This window comes from Ipomoea triloba, chromosome 13 (genome assembly GCF_003576645.1).
Source record: "Ipomoea triloba cultivar NCNSP0323 chromosome 13, ASM357664v1".
NCBI lineage: Eukaryota > Viridiplantae > Streptophyta > Magnoliopsida > Solanales > Convolvulaceae > Ipomoea > Ipomoea triloba.
This window is the reverse complement of record NC_044928.1, coordinates 2,089,642-2,109,777: the sequence shown is the minus strand read 5'-3', so window position 1 is coordinate 2,109,777 and position 20,136 is coordinate 2,089,642. Positions and strand designations below refer to the sequence as shown.

The window sequence follows — 20,136 nt, the reverse complement described above, 5'->3', positions numbered from 1 at the left end:
TGGAAATGAATTGTACACTGAGCATCAATACTAAGTGCACCTAATGTTATAACTAGGTGCACCTATTGTTATAATTAGGAGCACCTAGGTTGCACCAGGTGCATGAATATTAACAAGGTAAATTACTTGCATTTGTAAGTGAAAATATTTGCGAAAATAGGTCAATGAATATTAACAAGGTAAATTACTTGCACTTGTAAGTGAAAATAGGTGCAAAAATAGGTGCACATGTAAGTGAAACTAGGTGCACTTGTAAGTGAAACTAGGTGCACCAAAGTTCCAGTTATTTACAAAAATGTCACCGCGTCATTTTTTTAAAATTGCATCTGGTTCGTTGATCTGGATACATGGACGGCTGTGATTTGTTCGCAATTCTCTCATGAGCGACAGTACGCACGAAAGTGCAACCCAATATATATACACATACATACATACTTACAAGTGCACCTAGTTTCTAAACTCGATTTGTCCCAGCTTATTTTTCACTAGAGGTGGGGTTGTGTTTTTTTCTTCGGCAAGTTTGGGGATTTTGACAGGGGAGGCGGAGCCCACTGCCAAGAGAAAGTTGCGCCTCACTTGCGGACTTTGTTGAAATTTCACACAGATCAGAAGGCGTTTATTTTCTTTTTGCTATTATCACCAATCTACCCAAAAACTGCTACCTAAAACTTGCAATTGCTATTTTCAAAAAAAAAACTTGGAATTGCATTTTCCCATTGAAGCAATATAATCACAGATCTGGAGAGATGGCTTATGTTGCTTTAACTTCTCTAAAGACAACAATTGAGCTTCACTTTCTTCAACCCATCCCAAGAGTTTCTTTTCCTGATGATGATCAAACACCACCCATCTATTCTTTCTATGAAAACCTTTCTTCTTTGCAGGCCTTTCTGGAAAACAAATCCAGTGTCGGTGGTGGTGCTGCAATCAAACATTTTGAAACCATATTAAGAGACTTTGCACTCAAAGTTGAAGACGAGATCGAAATGCAAGTGAGCAACTTTGTTGTGGCTAAGGCCAAAGACGACGACACAGTGCATCAAGAAGCAGCTTTCCAGCAACTCTGTCAAATCTTGCAACAAGCACTAGAAAAGACTACAGATGTGGTGGAGATTATCAACAGCCTAAAGAGACAGAATGATGATTTAACTTATCTCCAGAGAATAATAGATCATCATATCAAGTCTTCTTCTATACAATCCAACGCGAGGAGGGAGGTTTATGATCAAATTCCAACCCTATTCAAATCTCTCATTCAAACTCTTTCTTCTTTGCGGCATTATATTATTGGTGCTCCTGCAGCTGCAATCAGAATAGATTTTGAAACCAAAATACATGATTTAGCTGTAGATGACATCAAGATACAACTCAGCAGTTTTCTTCTGGCCAAAGACACAGTACATGAAGAAGAAGCTTTCCAGGAATGGTGTCAAACCTTGCAACAAGGAGAAGAAATGAGGGTAGAGCTCATCAATAAAGAAAAGGAGAGACAGAAGACTTGTGGATGTTGTGATGATTTAATTAATCTCTTGAGAAGATTAATGGATCATGGTTATCTTAGGCCGTCATCTTCAACCACACCCAGCGCATGGGTGCCTGACGACCTTCAAACACAACTTGAATCTCTCCATCAAAATCTCTTTGCTTTGCAAGAATTTGTACTGAAATCCAAGTTTGGTGGATCCAGAGCTGAAATCCAAATCAGACACTTTGTAATCAAAGCTAAAGAAGACATCAAAACACAATTTAGAAACTTTTGTGTGGCCAAAGAAGAGCACCGCCTGCCAAACCAAGCTTCAGAACAACTCTTTCAAACCTTGCATCAAGTAGCAGAAAACGCAGCACAGCTGTTGAGCACTATCCACAACACAAGAAGCAATGATCCAAAGCTTGAGGAGGGCAGAATAATGGTGGGTCGTCAAAATGACGTTAGTTTCATCAAGAATCGACTCTTCAGTCGCTTTCATGGTGTCAACGTAGTCCCAATTATTGGGATGCCAGGCATAGGGAAGACTACTTTAGCAAGAAAAATCTTGAAAGATCAATCAATTGCATTGAATTTCCAGGTGCGAGGATGGGCTACAGTGACTCAAAATTACAATAAGACCAAAGTGCTACGCGACCTTCTCCAGTCAATTTCACCAAATCATGAAATTATAAAGAAAGTCCCTCTTTGTGAGCAGGTTCGTGAATGCTTGAAGGGAAAGCGGTATCTAATTGTTTTGGATGACATATGGAGCACTCAGCATTGGGATGAATTACAATACTTTTACAGCAATTCTGCAGTGAATGGAAGTTGCATATTGCTGACCACTAGATTCTATGGAGTGGCTGATCATGCTTGCACAATCAAAGGCACACATCATGTTATGAGTTTACTAAATCCAAATGAAAGTTGGGACCTATTCTGTACTATCTTTCCTCTTCAAAGGTATAGGGCACCAAGTTTTGGAAAATTCAGGAGTGACATGTTCCATGTTGTGGAAATATGTGAAGGATTGCCACAATCAATTGTTGTAGTTGCGAAGCGCTTATCTGAATGCAAAACCAACATACAACATGAATTGAAAAAGATTGAAAAGGAAATAGAATTGTTGGGAATTCTAGATTATAGTGCACTCATTCTAATGTACAACCAGCTACCAGAATATTTGAAAGGATGTTTTTTATATCTTGGAGTCTTTCCAAAGCGCAGTGAGATCCAAGTTAAAATACTTCTTAGGTTATGGATTGCTGAAGGATTTGTGAAGCCATCGGAGAATAAGGAGTTGGAAAGGATTGCTTATTGTTACTTAAAGGACCTCATTAATACAAGTCTTGTGTTAATAAGCAAACAGACTTTGGATGGAAAAATTAAGACTTGTAGGGTGCACAGTGTCATGCATAACATATGTTTCAGAGAGGCTCAAAAAGAGGGAATTTTATGTGCAGTAAATACTCGGCTACTCCCAAGGTGGTCATTAAATGCATTTGCAAATTCATGCCGTTGGTTAAGTTTATGCAAACATAGTTTTGACTATTATGTGCTGTTTAGTTTGAACAACCCTCGCTCCATTTTCTTTTTTCAAGAAAACACTGAAATTTTTGTATCCTTCAAGTTGTTAAGAGTTTTGGCATTTGTTCCATCTTCATTCTTCCAAAGAGTGCCAATGCACGTAGGGGATTTAGTCTTTTTAAGATATTTATCAGTAACACAATGGTTTGAGGGTCTCAGTGATGTATTGTCAAGAAATGTGAATTTGCAGACACTTATTGTTTCCGGTAGTGACAATGAATCACAAGTTGGAGCACCTACTCTCCATTTGCCATCAACAATTTGGGAGTCACCACAGTTAAGACATATAGAACTTGACACTTCCTATACTGTCAATCCTCCGAGCATGGTAAAAGAGAATTTGCAAACATTATCTTGGGTGGCTCCGGCTCCAACTCATTGCAAAAAGACAGTGTATTCCAATTTCCCAAACATAAAAATACTGAAAATTTTCTATAAAGTAGACTTAGAGGCCAGCCAAATTAGTGGATCTTCCAGCAATTGCTTCATTTTGGATAAGTTGGACTATTTAGGACGGCTTAAGAGTCTAACGATTTCAGTTTCAGTTGGCTGCATTGTATCGCTTCCTGAAAAGTGTATTTTTCCTTTACAACTGAAGAAGTTGAAGTTGAGTGATACTAATCTTTCAGGGAGGGATTTAACAGTAATTGGGATGCTGCAATGGCTTGAGGTACTAAAGCTGGAAAATGCCTTACATGAAAAAGTATGGAAAGTAGCTGAAGGAGGATTCTATAGATTAAGATTGTTGGTCCTTAAAGATAAAAAGCTCGAAAGGTTGGAGGCTTACACAGATTCTTTCCCATGTCTTGAGCACCTAGTCCTAAAATGTTGTGAGTGTTTGGAAGAGATATCTAGCAGTTTTGGAGAAATTTTCTGCTTCAAGTCAATTGAAATGGATAGGTTTAGCCACCGCCCTTCCATTGTTGCTTCTGCTAGGGATATTCAAGAGAAGCTAAAGAAGAATTTTGGAAAAGAAAATTTTGAGGTTAGAAGGAAGCAGCTCTGACTTGTTCTTTTTTAATAAAAATATTAGATGGTGAACGAACCTCTTTGCAAAATGTGTTACTACAATTTATTGTTTTGTGTATTTTGCATTACTTGATGATGCATAGATTAAAATCCAAGGGCAGGGACAGGGGCCTGAAGAGTGTGTAGAAGATGTTGAAAAGGCAAATTCTGAGGTTAGAAGAGGGCAGGGCCTCATTCATTCATTCTTAATTTTCTTTTTTCTTGTTTCTAAGATGCGCTGAACTTGTGTGCAAAATCTGTTATTACTTAATTTTTTTTTCCTTAACCTCATTTGTTTTGATAGATAAAAATGGAGGAGGGTGAATCATCAGCAGGGGGCAGATGGTAGAGTGTGTAGAGGATGATAAAATGATGTTAGAAGAAGCTACAGCCTGCCTGAATCATTCTCAAATTTTTATTTATTTACTTATATTCTATTCATCAATACCAACTTCTTTCCAAAATATGTTTCTATTTGTTTCTCCAAACTCATTTCTTCTTGTCCCTTTTTGCATGATATTTTCATTGGAAGAGTCTGTATATACACAGATGTTAGTGAAGGATATATGTACACTGGTTTCCCTTTACAACCATTGTCATAATGTTGGGAAAATGTCTTTTTTGTTTGACCAATTACATGCACCTTCAATTTGGATCAGATAGATGTTTAATCACAAGGCATGCATACATGTTGGTTCTCACAACTTCATTAACTCATCTCATCTCATCTTCAGTTCAAAAATTAATTAAATTTCTTGTTAGTTTTATGTTTTTCTTGAATTCAGTTACAATTAAGTTGTACTGTTAATCTTATTTACAAGTGCAATATTAAGTGCAGCATCATTCTTGATGCATCATATCTCTGGGTGATTGATATTGGTTTACAAGGCAAAGTATAATTCTGAAAACTTCTGTATTTCTCAGTGTTGCAAAAATCCCGCCTAGGCGCCGATTAATCCCCGCCTAGGCGCTAGGCGCTGGTCAACCGCCTAGCGTATCACATTAAATGGTGGTCTAGGCGGCTGGCCTACTTAGGCGACCGCCTAGGCCGCCAAAGCACCGCCTAGGCGTCGACTAGACCGACTAGGCCTTCTAGTCGGTCGATTAACTATTGTTCTTTTTTTTAATAGGTTATTTCACTCAAAACAACATTGTTTTGAGCGAAATAATCCTAAATTGTACAAACTTTAGATATTTTTTACGTTAATATTTAATATTTTAGTATTTACTATTAAAGTATTATATAATTTATAATTATTAGTCTTTAAAAAATTAAAAATACTTAAACAAATTTTTAAAAAATAAAAAATAAAATAAAAAAATACACGGGCGCCTAGGCCCCGATTAATCCCCGGCTAGGCGTCCTAGGCGTTAGGCGCTCCCCGAGCGCCTAGCGATTTTTTCAACCATGGTATTTCTCCATATTTGGCATCCTATATATTATCCTGAAAAGCCTCACTCAAAGCATAATAGATTTGCCATTTCGTTCCTTGTTAATTGCAGGCAGGCTGCAATACTCTCATCTCAGCTTGCTTTCCATCTAATGATCAGAAACTGCATATCCCAAAGCTAGCAAGCAATGCGAGCAAGTCATACATCCACAAATTAAAGAAAACGAAATGGAGAAATGTGTGGTCGAGGCGCAAACCCAAAAGTGGGAAGAGCAACGTTTCCTGAACGGTACGTGTATGTTTCCTTCACAACTGAAGAAATTGAGTTTGAGTGAGACTAATGTTTCTAGGTGGGATTTAACTGTAATTAGCTCATTGAAACGTCTTGAGGTGCTCAAGCTGGAAAATGCTTTCCATGAAGAAGTGTGGAGAGTAGCTGAATTGAAGGAGGATTTTATAGATTAATGTTGTTGCTCCTTAAAGATAAAAAAAAAAAAAACTCAAGAGGTTGGAGGCAAGGCTTACACATATGTTTGGGAACGCCTAGTTCTAAAATATTGTCATTGTTTAGAAGAGATTCCTAATAGTTTTGGAGATCGAACTTTGATTTTTGAAGTCAATCGAGTTTGATAGGTGGAGCCGCCCTTTCATTGTTGCTTCTGACAGGGATATTGAAGACAAGCAAGAGAAAATTTTTCAGAAATCTAATTTTGAGGTTAGAAGTTATGGCTCATTCATTCATTCTTAATATTTTCTTCCCTTTTTTTATTAGATGCTGAAATTCTTTGCAACATCTGTTACTATTTAAGTATTTTCCTAACCTCATTTTTACGTTTTCTCTATTTTACATTGCTTTATTATATTGCAGATCAAAACCCAGGGGCCTATATATAGGAAGATGTGGCTGGCAGCACAAAGATGAAAGAAAATATATAAAATGAATCATGTGGCAAGAGAATTTGCATGGCTGTGATACCAAATTAAAGCATGTGCTCCATCTCAACTAAAAGCCTAAGGTGATAGTTGGACCGCACATATTATATTTATGCTCACTGTATGTAACCCATTTCATTTTGCTCAAATCTACTTGGGCTTGCACCTCTGATCTTTAACAGATTTGTCCATCTCTTTCTCTTTTTCTTTTTCTTTAATTTGTGGATGTAACATCTTCTACCATCTGCTCATTCATCATATTCACCCTCCTCCTCCATTTTTATCTATGAGATTAACAAAGAAAAAGTTAAATAATACGGATCGGAGTAACAAATTTTGCACACAACTTCACCATCTAATTATTAATTAATAAAAAAGAAAAAACAAATTAAGAATGAATGAATGAATGAGCCATATATAACTTCTAACCTTGGAATTTGTCTTTTCAACATCTTCTATGCACTCTACTATATTTCCAGGCCCCTGCCCTTGGATTTTTATCTATGCATGATCAAGCAATACAAAATACACAAAACAATAAATTATTAAATTGTAACACAATTTGCAAAGAAGTTCCTTCAGCATCTAATTTATATTTTTTAAAAAAAAGAGTCATTTCCATTTTTTGTCCTACTGTTATTGAGGCATTGCCAATATAATTTTAGTCAACTTCATTAATTTTTGCCACATTACGGCTAGTCTTATTTAGTTTTTGCCATTTTTAGTCCACCGTTAAAATTTTCATCAAATGGTCGTCCTAAACAGGAGTATTTTTTGTCTTTTCATACTTTGGTCATCCCTTTGACCCTTTGCAGTGGTTTTCCTTACACATTTTCATCCAATGAAGAAGTCCGGCGGAAGCCATGTGAGCCACATTACAAAGCCATGGCTTTCGTCGGACCTCTTCATTGGATGAAAATGTGTAAGGAAGACCATTGCAAAGGGTAAAGGAGATGATCAAATTATGAAAAGATCAAAATATCCCTATTTTGGACGGTTATTTGATGAAAATTTTAACGGTGAACTAAAAGTGGCAAGAACTAAATAAGACTGGCCGTAATGTAGCAAAAATTAGTGAAGTGGACTAAAATTGGCAATGCCCCAATAATAGTAGGACCAAAAATGGAAATGACTCAAAAAAAAAAAAAGGAATGAACAAGTCAGAGCCTTCCTTCTAACCTCAAAATTTTCTTTTCCAAAGTTCTTTAGCTTCTCTTGAATATCCCTGGCAGAAGCAATAATGGAAGGGCGGTGGCTTATCCTATCCATTTCAATTGATTGGAGGTAGATAATTTCTCCAAAACTGCTAGGGATCTCTTCCAAACACTCACAACATTTTAGGACTAGGTGCTCAAGACATAGAAAACAATTTGTGTAAGCCTCAAATCTTTCGAGTTTTTTGTCTTCAAGCACCAACAATCTTAATCTATAGAATTCTCCTTCAGCTACTTCCCATACTTTTTCATGGAACACATTTTCAAGCTTTAGTACCTCAAGCCTTGGCAAACTCCCAATTACTATTAAATCCCACCCAGAAAGAGTAGTACCACTCAACTTCAACTTCTTTAGTTGTGAAGGAAAAATACACCTTTTAGGAAAGGTTACAATGCACCCAACCGAAACTGAAATTGTTAGACTCTTAAGCCTGTCTAAGTAGTCCAATTTATCAAAAATGATGTGTTTGCTAGAAGATCCACCTATGTGATTGGGCTCTAACTCCTCTTTACAGAATATTTTGAGCTTTTTAATGTTTGGAAAACTAGAATACACTTCCTTTCTGCAATGAGTTGGACCTACCCATGATAATGTTTGCAAATTCTTTTTTACCATGCTTGGAGGATTGACAACATAGGAAGCGCCAAGCTCAAGATGCCTTAATTGTGGTGACTCCCAAATTGTTGATGGCAAAGGGAGAATAGGTGCTCCAACTTGTGATTCGCTGTCACTACTGGAAACAATAAGTGTCTGCAAATTTACATTAGTTGACACTACATCACTGAGACCCTCAAACCATTGTGTTACCGATAAATATCTTAAAAATATCAAATCCCCTAATTGCATTGGCCATCTTTGGAGGAATGAAGATTGAACAAATGCCAAAACTCTTAGCAGCTTGAAAGATACAAAAATTTCAGTGTTTTCTTGAAAGAAGAAAATGGAGCGAGGGTTGTTTGAACTAAACAACACATAATAGTCAAACCTATGTTTCCATAAACTTAACCAACGGCACGAATTTGCAAATGCATTTAATGACGACATTGGAAGTTGCCGAGTATTTACTGCACATAAAATTCCCTCTTTCTGAGCCTCTCTAAAACAGATGTATGCATGACACTGTGCACCCTACAAGTCTTAATTTTGCCATCAAAAGTCTGTTTGCTTATTAGCACAAGACTTCTATCAATGAGTTTCTTTAAGTAACAATAAGCAATCTTTTCTAACTCCTTATTCATCGATGGCTCCACAAATCCTTCTGCAATCCATAACCTAAGAAGTATTTTAACTTGGATCTCACAACGCTTTGGAAAGACTCCAAGATATAAAAAGCAACCTTTCAAATATTCTGGTAGGTGGTTGTACATTAGAATGAGTGCACTATAATCTAGAATTCCCAACAATTCTATTTCCTTTTCAATCTTTTTCAGTTCATGTTGTATGCTGTTTTTGCATTCAGATAAGCGCTTCGCAACTACAACAATTGACAATGGCAATCCTTCGCATATTTCCACAACATGGGACAAGTGCCTCCTAAATTTTTTAAATCCTGGTGCCCTATACTTTTTTAGAGGAAAGATAGTACTGAATAGATCCCAACTTTCATTTAGATCTAGTAAACTCATAACATGATATGTACCTTTGATTGTGCAAGCATAGTCACCCACTCCATAAAATCTAGTAGTCAGCAATATGCAACTTCCATTCACAGGATTGTGAAATAAGTATTTTAAATGATCCAAATGCTGAGTGCTCCATAGGTCATCCAAAACAATTAGATACTGCTTTTCCTTCAAGTATTCATAAACCTGTGCCCAAAGAGGGACTTCCTTCATAATTTCATGATTTGGTGAAATTGACTGGAGAAGGTCGTGTAGCACTTTCCTCTCATTGTAATTTTGAGTCACTGTAACCCATCCCCGTACCTCGAAATGCAATGCAATCGACTGATCTTCCAAGATTTTTCTTGCTAAAGTAGTCTTCCCTATGCCTGGCATCCCAATAATTGGGATTACTTTTACACCATTAAAGCGACCGAAGAGTCGATTCTTGATGATACTAACGTCATTTTGACGACCCACCATTATTCTGCCCTCCTCAAGCTTTGGATAGGACACAGACTGAGTATCATTGACCTCCTCCTCCTCATCATCATCAGCTTTATTGCTTCTTGTGTTTTGGATAGTTCTCAACAGCTGTGCTGCGTTTTGTGTTACTTGATGCCAAGTTTGAAAGAGTTGTTTTGAAGCTTCGTTTGGCAGGCGATAAACTTCTTTGGCCACACAAAAGTTTACAAATTGTTTTTCTATGTCTTGTTTAGCTTTGAGTACAAAGTGTCTGATTTTGATTTCAGCTTCAGATCCTCCAAACTTGGATTTCAGTACAAATTCTTGCAAAGCAAAGACAGTTTTATAGAGAGATTCCAGTGGTGTTTGAACGTCGTCAGGCACCCATGAGCTGGGTCTGGTTGAATACCACCAACGAAAAATATCATCCATTCTTAATACTCTCAAGAGATTAGTTAAATCATCAAAACATTCACAAGTCTTCTGTCTCTGCTTTTCTTGCTTGATGATCTCCACCAGCTCTACCCTCTTTTCTTCTGCTTGTTGCAAGGTTTGATACAGTTACTGGAAAGCTTCTTCTTCATGTACTGTGTCTTTGGCCAGAAGAAAATTGCTGAGTTGTATCTTGATGTCATCTACAGCTAAATCTGTTATTTTGGTTTCCAAATCTTTGATTGCAGCAGGAGCACGAATATGAGGAAATAATTGTCGCAATGAAGAAAGAGTTTGAATGAGAGATTTGAATAGGGTTTGAATTTGATCATAAACCACTCTCCTCGCGTTGGATTGTATAGACGACTTCATATGATGATCTATTATTCTGTTGAGATAAGTTAAATCATCATTCTGTATCTTATACTCTTCTCCGCTGTTGAGAATCTCCACCACATCTGCAGTCTTTTCTTGTGCTTGTTGAAAGATTTGACAGAGTTGCTGGGAAACTGCTTCTTGATGCACTGCGTCGTCGTTTTTGGAAGCCAAAACAAAGTTGCTTACTTGCATTTCGATCTCATCTTCAACTTTGAGTGAAAAGTCTCTTAATATGGTTTCAAAATGTTTGATTGCAGCAGCACCGGCACTGAATTTCTTTTCCAGAAAGGCCTGCAAAGAAGAAAGGTTGTCATAGAAAGAATTGATGGGTGGTGTTTGATCATCACGAAAAGAAAGTCTTGGGATGGGTTGCAGAACGTGAAGCTCAATTGTTGTCTTTAGAGAAGTTAAAGCAACATAAGCCATCTGGATCTCACTCTCGAATTTTTTTTTGTGATTTCTTCAATGGGAAAATAATGCAATTGCAAGTTTAATTTGAGGTAGGTAGGTAGGTACAAGAGTGAGTTATGAGAACTGAGAAGCAGTTTGAGGGAGGATTGTGATAATAGCAAAAGACAAAGACCTTAACTTGTGTGTGAAAATTTCAACAAATTAAAGCCGGCTGGCTGCCAGGAAGGTGAATTTGGAGTTTCATCTCTCGAGAACACCGATTACATGGCCAACCAATCGCACACGCAGGTTTTTCTTATTTTTAATAGTCACACCAAAGTCGGCAACTATAATCTAAAAATGTATATGTTGGATATTTATATAGTAATGGAGATTAATGGTTCAGATGTCTACCATGCAAGCTTAAATAATATTTGGAGTTGTGGAGTAATAAATATTATTTAGTTTGGTAGAGATGATTTTTGGATGTTCGAGAGATCACGAGAGATGTTCGAGAGATCGCGAGAGTTACCTCGAGAGGTCAGTTCGCACGAGAGATCGGTTCGCGAAGAAACGATGTCTCGAACTGAGGGTTGCGTGAATCGTTCTATCGATGTCTCGCAGGTCCGCGTGGAAACAATGTCTCGAAGGCAATCTGCGTACTGCATTTTATCTCTCGAATGTAATGGTGTTGTATCTCTCGAAGGTGATGTCTGGCTGAGCAATAATACTTGCATGGAAATTGGGTTATGTCTTCATCAAAGGTGATGCACCTTTTACTGCCCAATTTGGATAGTATATTACATGGCAATTTTGCATGGGTGAAATGCATTAAAAGTCATTCATATATTTGCTTGTTATTTTTACGTAAGGTTATTGTTACGTAAGAGCCTTTTACCTTTCGACTGAGGCAGTGAGATTATTGATGTGCATGTGACTTCACTTTGATTATTTCATAATGGCATGTACTCATGCCTTGAAATATTAAAGTGTTAGATTTTCATGCATGCTAAGTTAATCCTACGTACACTTATCCAAAATCAGTTGTATAATATATATCTTTGGAGATATTAACATGTGAATATAATTTAAAATTATATTTCACATGTGTGTTCATAACTGCCTGAACGGGATTGATATCATCCAAAAGAATATATTTTATATATCTTTGGAAGTTAGTTTTAATAAACTACTGTAAACTTCCAGTAACTGCTCCTAACAGTTAGAATTTATCTCTATAAACTCTAGGAGTGCGCAATCTTATTTTGCATGATATCTTGATATATCACAGTTCAATAACTCTACAGTAAGTTCTTATCAAAGCAACCTAAGAACTTTGTTTTTATCTTCTTGTATCCCATAAGATTTAATCTTGATACCTCGTTACTTTTGAAGAGGAAAGATTAAAAGTTTATAGGAAAGTGATATCACGCCTGAAGATCTCATTTCCTCTCCTGTTTTCTCCTCTTATCCGAAATTTTTCTAACAGTATACCGGATAAATCATATCTTATAACCTTAGCTAACAAAGGATCACAAGAAAAACTAATCTAACAAACTGCTTATAGTTAACCAACTCAAATAAAAATAAAAAAGTCAATAAGGCGATTATATTATATATATCCTTCAATTCAATTCCTTTCTGATCTGTGTCCAACCATTTCAATTCGTCCTTAAGCTTCAATTCGTAGGCTCGCGCATGCAGGGATATGATGTAGTCTTAATTGGCCGGAAGGAAGTTTTGACTTATCCCAATCGTTACGTTGTGTTCCATAGTGCTGCATCATATCTTTCTACTGTCCCACAGGCCACAACTGAACAAGTTTATGTGTGCAAAAAATATGGTGTGATTATTTTCATTTAGTTTTTGAAAACTATTTTAAGTTTTCAGACCAACCCTTAAATCAAAATATAATATTTGGAGATTGAAGAGATATTTATGAGAAAAGTGTAATACTTATGAAAAGAGTCAATTTCATTTTTGGTCCTAGACTTATAATGGCTTGGACAATTTTAGTCCTCCATAAATAATTTTGCCATGTTTTGGACACTCTTATTGTGATATGGACAATTTTGGTCCTCCGTCTATAATTCTATCAATTGACCGTCTAAATAGGGGGTACTTTTGTCAATTCAGCACACTATCTCCATCACTACATTAATACCTTCCAGCGGTGTCTGCGATCATGAAAACCCACTTACTGTCCATGCTCATTTTGGGTCAAGAATCTTTCAATCTTAGGCTTTCAAAAAATCATCAATATTTGCAGTATCAAGACCGAATAAATTAGCTTCCAAATTCTTCTCAGCTAAGTTTACACAAGATATTAACTTCTATGCTTCTCACCAGTTCAAGTTTGGGTTTTCTGAGGCTTTGACGGCAATCTTGGCATCAAGAAATGCCCACGAACACTTCTCCTTCACGTAACTGTAGTTCTTCGCATTTTTCTCTCTCTGTGAAGTCCTGCTTTGATGCGCTGCCGCCGAAGAGGAATTTCCACCAAAGGGGTTGGCATCTTTGGGAAGCGGCAATGGAGCAGCCGATTCTGGCTCTAGCCTCGCATTGTTGAATGATTTGGTTCTCGCAAGCCCTATAAGTGGATGCCCATTAAACTAGGTCTTTGAATGACAGAGTGAATTGGCTGGCGCTTGGGTCGTCCTTCGGGTCGATCCGAATTGGTCATCGGAGCAACGGGACCACGGAACGAGAATATTGGCTGGTGAATACTCGATTACTCGTTGGCATATGTTAGCGGACGCCGGACGGCGGTGACTCCGACAGTTTGGACCAAAATTATAGTGAAGGAGATAAAATTTATCACTGGTGTTACTATACTCGATTACTTTTGACCATAGGTGATAAAGTTTCAGTATCTAAGCTTTAACGCGTGCAAGTATGCCACGGTAGTACAAGACTAATTCGTATTACCAACACCGCCGTTGAGGAAGTCCTCCAACTGTTTCTGCTCTTGCGGTGGCAGCGGAGGCTGCCATGTTTTCAGTCCAATATACAAAATGCCCTCAATTCAACTACCCAAACTTCCCAGATCCAAAATTAATGTACAGAGTGGTGGAAGCAAAAGAAGAGAAAGAAGAGAGATGACGGTGCAGAAGCATTCTTGGCCGGCGGTGTCCCAGACCTGCGCGAAAGAAGAGCAGTGGCAGCGTTCTTGGCCGGCTACTCCCATTCAGACGGTCAATTGACAAAATTATAGATGGAGGATCAAAATTGTCCATGTCACAATAAGAGTGTCCAAAATGTGGTAAAATATTTTATGGAGGACTAAAATTGTACAAACCACTATAAGTCTAGGACCAAAAATGAAATTAACTCCTTATGAAAATTAGGATTCATGTCACGAATTAGATCTATGAGTCGTCTCATAAGAGATTTTGCCATAAAAGAAATACCTCACGTGTGCTTAAATTTAAAAGTACAATTATCACATGGAGGAAGTAGCGTTTTCAAAAAAAAAAAAAAATATGGAGGAAGTAGTGTAACTGAGTTTATAGGTGTAATATTTTTAATTGAGTACTAATTTTTACTGCTCACGGGCCACGGCTGAGGACTTGGTACCATGTTAAAATATTGAAAAAGAAAATGCTATTTTTCCATCCTAAAACCACTTTTGGCGGTATTATTTATAAGATTTAAAATTTAAAAATTCTTTATTTTTTTCACTATTCATGAATTATTTAACTCACTATGAATAAATATAATAAAAATACGCAACAGATCAAATAAAATACGGAGTCCAATTACAAGTTAGAGAGATCAATGAATGATATTGAACGCAAGGATAAAGAAAATTTACTTGAGTTTATAAGTTTGAACATCAAATTTTACTGTAGACCATGGCCTATGTAGCAGCATGGTAGGCCATAGAAGAGAATTCGCCACTACCGGTGCAAACTCACAACAACGTCGCACCTAAAGGTTAACACAGCAATTCCCGTCTTCTTGCACCTGGAGCAAGGATTGGAACTTACACATCACACTCAGAGTAATAATGAGACACAAGAAAAAGACCAAACAATTACTGTATGACGTATGAACTCATTATGTTCTCCCTTAAATAGTATATGCAAGTGAATATGAAACCATATGTTATAACAACAGATCGTGACCACTCACCTATAGTGAAAATAATAAATACCTGAACCTGAGCTATATATAAAAGCCTTGAAAATGCAACATTGACAAAACCATATATATACGTTGATTGCTGCATCTTTTTATTATGTCCAACAACAGAACAGAGAATGGCCTCCTGCAAATGAGAAACCATTTGGCTGTCAAACAAGAAGAAATATATGTTTGGATTGAAGATTAGTTAACGAAGTCACGAGAAACCAGAAATTCTGTTTCCATTTAAGCATCTCGTCATCATCAAAATTGAATATATATGTAATTGTCTCCATGCATATTATATATGGAATTAATCTGATGAACTTTGTGTAGTTTGGTCAACTATATGGATTCCATTTCTCCGCCATATATGTTCCCCTTACCTCCACATCTCAGATTCTTTGAGCAATAGCAACTTCCAAGTTTGGATTTTTTTTGGGAAAGGTATACTGACAATTAGCAATTTAGCATGCAATGTTGTGAATGTAGGGAAAAATTTATAATTTCGTGAACTCACCAACTGGACTGAAACACCAGAATGGTATGATGTTGATACCAGATATGCTGAACTTAATATTGCCCTGCTCAACAGATTGGAAAAGGCAAATAAGATTAGCAATAGAACTTGTAACTGAATTCAAGAAAAACATAAAACAAGAAATCTAATTTTTGAACTGGAGTCTGGAGATCAGATCAGTTAATGAAGTGAGAAGCAACATGCCTTGTAATTAAGCATCTTGATCCAAATTGGAGGTGCAATTGGTCAAACAAAAATGACGTTTTCCCAACATTATTATTATGACAATGGTTGTACAGGGAAAGCAGTGCATGATCCTTCACTAACATCTAAAGGGGCTAAATCCAATTATTTTAATTAGCAGATATAGATATTAAATATGTAGATACCAGTTTTAATTTCTAATTGCCCCACCCACCAAGTTGTCTTTCCCAGACTCTTCCTATGAAGAAATCATGCAAAAATGAAATGAGATTGGAAAAATTATTAGTAACAAATTTTGGAAAGAAAGTCGGTATCGAATAGAAAATAAATTAAAATTTAAGAATGAATCAGATCAGGCTGTAGCTTCTAGCCTTATCTAATGTTGCTCTTCTCAAATCTGCTTGGAAGAGCCAGTTTAGGGGCTTGCTCATCTTTAACAGATTTCTCGATCTCTTTTTCTTTAATTCGTGGATGTAAGACTTCAATTTCCCAACTCCAATTTCTTCCTCTACAATCTGCCCCCCTGCCCCTGCTGATGATTCACCCTCCTCCTCCATTTTTATCTATTAAAACAAATGAGGTTAAAATAATAACAGATTTTGCACACAAGTTGAATGCATCTAAGAAACAAGAAAAAAGAAAATTAAGAATGAGCCATAACGTCTAACCTTAGAATTTGCCTTTTCAACGTCTTCTATATATTCAGGCCCCTGCTCCTGCCCTTGGATTTTAATCTATGCATGATCAAGTAATGCAAAATACAGAAAACATGTTCCTTCAGAATCTAATAAAAAAGAATGAACAAGGCAGAGCTTCCTTCTAACCTCAAAATTTTCTTTTCCAAAATTCTTCTTTAGCTTCTCTTGAATATCCCTAGCAGAAGCAACAATGGAAGGGCAGTGGCTAAACCTATCCATTTCAATTGACTTGAAGCAGAAAATTTCTCCAAAACTGCTACATATCTCTTCCAAACACTCACAACATCTTAGGACTAGGTGCTCAAGACATGGGAAAGAATCCGTGTAAGCCTCCAACCTTTCAAGCTTTTTATCTTTAAGGACCAACAATCTTAATCTATAGAATCCTCCTTCAGCTACTTCCCATACTTTTTCATGGAACGCATTTTCCAGCTTTAGTACCTCAAGCCATTGCAGCGTCCCAATTATTGTTAAATCCCTCCCAGAAAGATTAGTACCACTCAACTTCAACTTCTTCAGTTGTAAAGGAAAAATACACCTATCAGGAAGCGTTACAATGCAGCCAACTGAAACTGAAATCGTTAGACTCTTAAGTTGTCCTAAATAGTCTAACTTATCCAAACTGAAGCAATTGCTGGAAGATCCACTAATCTGGCTGGCCTCTAAGTCTACTTTATAGAAAATTTTCAGTATTTTTATGTTTGGAAAATTGGAATACACTCTAATTCTACAATGAGTTGGATCCACCCAAGATAATGTTTGCAAATTCTCTTTTACCATGCTTGGAGGATTGACAGCATAGGAAGTGCCAAGTTTAAGATGTCTTAACTGTGGTGACTCCCAAATTGTTGACGGCAAATGGAGAGTAGGTGCTCCAAGTTGTGATTCACTGTCAATACCGGAAACAATAAGTGTCTGCAAATTCACATTACTTGACACAACATCACTGAGACCCTCAAACCACTGTGTTACCGATAAATATCTTAAAAATATCAAATCCCCTAATTGCTTTGGGAATCTTTGGAGGAATGAAGATTCAACAAATGCCAAAACTCTTAACAGCTTGAAGGATACAAAAATTTCACTGTTTTCTTGAAAGAAGAAAATGGAGCGAGGGATGTTTGAACTAAACAACACATAATAGTCAAACCTATGTTTGCATAAACTTAACCAACGGCATGAATTTGCAAATGAATTTAATGACGGTGTTGGAAGTTTCCGACTATTTACTGCACATAAAATTCCCTCTTTCTGAGCCTCTCTAAAACAGATGTTATGCATGACACTGTGCACCCTACAAGTCTTATTTTTGCCATAAAAAGTTTGTTTGCTGATTAACACAAGACTTGTATCAATGAGGTCCTTTAAGTAACAATAAGCAATCCTTTCTAACTCCTTATTCTTTGATGGTTTCACAAATCCTTCAGCAATCCATAACCTAAGAAGTATTTTAACTTGGATCTCACTGCGCTTTGGAAAGACTCCAAGATATAGAAAACAACCTTTCAAATATTCTGGCAACTGATTGTACATGGGAATGAGCGCACTATAATCTAGAATTCCCAACAATTCTATTTCCTTTTCAATCTTTTTCAATTCATGTTGTATGTTGTTTTTGCATTCAAATAAGCGCTTCGCAACTACAACAATTGACAATGGCAATCCTTCACATATTTTCACAACATGGAATAAGTGACTCCTGAATTTTCCAAAACTTGGTGCCCTATACCTTTGAAGAGGAAAGATAGTACAGAATAGATCCCAACTTTCATTTGGATCTAGTAAACTCATAACATGATATGTACCTTTGATTGTGCAGGCATGATCAGCCACTCCATAGAATCTAGTGGTCAGCAATATGCAACTTCCATTCACTGGGAAATTGCAAAATAAGTCTTCTAATTCATCCCAATGCTGAGTGCTCCATATGTCATCTAAAACAATTAGATACCGCTTTTCCTTCAAGCATTCATGAACCTGCTCCCGAAGAGAGGCTTCCTTTTTAATTTCATGATTTGGTGAAATTGACTGGAGAAGGTCGTGTAGCACTTTGCTCTCATTGTAATTTTGAGTCATTGTAACCCATCCTCGTACCTCGAAATGCAATGCAACACATTGATCTTCCAAGATTTTTCTTGCTAAAGTAGTTTTTCCTATGCCAGGCATCCCAATAATTGGGATTACTTCCAGACCTTGAAAGCGACTGAAGAGTCGATTCTTTATCATACTAATGTCATTTTGACGACCGATCATTCTGCCCTCCTCAAGTTTTGGATAGCACACAGACTGAGTATCATTGTCCACATCATCATCAGCAGCTTCTTTGCTTCTTGTGTTGTGGATAGTGCTCAACAGCTGTGCTGCGTTTTCTGTTATTTGATGCAAGGTTTGAAAGATTTGTTCTGAAGCTTCTTTTGGCAGGGGGTGCTCTTCTTTGGCCACACAAAAGTTTCCAAATTGTTTTTCGATGTCTTGTTTAGCTTTGAGTACAAAGTGTCTGATTTGGATTTCAGCTCTGGATCCACCAAACTTGGAATTCAGTACAAAATCTTGCAAAGCAAAGAAATTTTGATAGAGAGATTCTAGTGTTTGAACGTTGTCAGGCACCCATGCCCTGGGTGTGGTCGAAGACGACCCAAGATAATCATAATCCAATCTTTTCAAGAGATTAAGTAAATCATAACAACATTCAAGAGTCATCTGTCTCTCCTTTTCTTCGTTGGTGATCTCCACCCTCTGTTCTTGCGCTTGTTGCAAGGTTTGACACAATTCCTGGAAAGCTTCTTCTTCATGTATTGTGTCTGTGGCCAGAAGAAAACTGCTGAGTTGTAAGTTGATGTCATCTATTCTGCTTGCAGCAAGACCACGAATAATAATGACAGATTTGAATAGGGTTTGAATTTGATCATAAACCACCCTCCTCGCCTTGGATTGTATACACGACTTCATATGATGATCTATTATTATCTTGAGATAAGTTAAACAATAATTCCTGATAATCTCCACCACAACTGCAGTCTTTTCTTGTGCTTGTTGCAAGATTTGACACAGTTGTTGGCAAGCTGCTTCTTTATGCACTGCGTCGTCGTCTTTGGCTTTGGCCTTAGCCACAACAAAGTTGCTCACTTGCATTTCGATGTCATCTTCAACTTTGAGTGCAAAGTCTCTTAATATGGTTTCAAAATATTTGATTGCTGCAGCACTGGCACTGGATTTGTTTTCCAGAAAGGCCTGCAAATAAGAAAGGTTTTGATAGAAAGATTTGATGGGTGGTGTTTGATCATCACGAAAAGAAACTCTTGGGGTGGGTTGCAGAAACTGAAGCTCAATTGTTGTCTTTAGAGAAGTTAAAGCAACATAAGCCATCTCTCCAGATCTGTGATTGCTTCAATGGGAAAATGCAATTGCAAGTTTTTTTTTTTTTTTTTTTTTTTTTTAAATAGCAATTACAAGTTTTAGGTAGCAGTTTTTGGGTAGATTGGTGATAAGAGCATCCCCGGGAGATAATGTCAGGGAAGATTTCAAGTTGGAGGAGTGAGAAATGTGTTGGGAAAAATCCACTTCCTATGACAATCAAAATCACAGATCCGACACGGTACACAAATACGAGATAATACACAATAGCCCAAAAATAAATATGAACACAAGTAACACAAGATTTACGTGGAAAACCCCAAAACCACGGGGAAAAAACCACGGGCCACCAACAACAACAATTTCC

The 20,136-nt window shown here is 37.1% G+C and overlaps 2 protein-coding genes and 1 pseudogene across 6 annotated transcripts; 1 reads left to right on the top strand and 2 right to left on the bottom strand.

Moving 5' to 3' along the window:
• The first annotated feature begins 511 nt into the window (after positions 1 to 511).
• Positions 512 to 6,630, top strand: LOC116001953 (putative late blight resistance protein homolog R1B-17). Of its 3 annotated transcripts, XM_031241928.1 has the most exons (5): positions 513 to 4,040; positions 4,168 to 4,236; positions 5,567 to 5,743; positions 5,826 to 6,169; positions 6,323 to 6,630. In XM_031241928.1, the coding sequence occupies exons 1-3, from the start codon at positions 747 to 749 to the stop codon at positions 5,738 to 5,740; spliced, it is 3,537 nt and encodes a 1,178-aa protein (XP_031097788.1). In that variant the 5' UTR covers positions 513 to 746; the 3' UTR covers positions 5,741 to 5,743; positions 5,826 to 6,169; positions 6,323 to 6,630. The 3 variants fall into 3 exon arrangements, with proteins under 3 accessions (XP_031097787.1, XP_031097788.1, XP_031097789.1); XM_031241927.1 differs by having other exon boundaries at positions 512 to 4,040; positions 5,567 to 6,169; XM_031241929.1 differs by lacking the exons at positions 5,567 to 5,743; positions 5,826 to 6,169; positions 6,323 to 6,630 and adding an exon at positions 4,368 to 4,721 and having other exon boundaries at positions 514 to 4,040.
• On the bottom strand, positions 6,601 to 11,021 carry LOC116001955 (annotated as a pseudogene).
• A 3,496-nt stretch (positions 11,022 to 14,517) lies between these two features.
• On the bottom strand, positions 14,518 to 19,836 carry LOC116001865 (putative late blight resistance protein homolog R1B-17). Of its 3 annotated transcripts, none has more exons than XR_004094313.1 (6): positions 16,542 to 19,836; positions 16,386 to 16,451; positions 16,089 to 16,280; positions 15,514 to 15,577; positions 15,003 to 15,138; positions 14,518 to 14,834 (listed from the first exon to the last, which is right to left on the bottom strand). XR_004094313.1 is itself a non-coding variant. In XM_031241814.1 (5 exons), the coding sequence occupies exons 1-5, from the start codon at positions 19,779 to 19,781 to the stop codon at positions 15,107 to 15,109; spliced, it is 3,594 nt and encodes a 1,197-aa protein (XP_031097674.1). In that variant the 5' UTR covers positions 19,782 to 19,836; the 3' UTR covers positions 14,518 to 15,106. The 3 variants fall into 3 exon arrangements, 1 of the variants encoding a protein (XP_031097674.1); XR_004094314.1 differs by having other exon boundaries at positions 15,025 to 15,138; XM_031241814.1 differs by having other exon boundaries at positions 14,518 to 15,138.
• Positions 19,837 to 20,136: the final 300 nt, after the last annotated feature.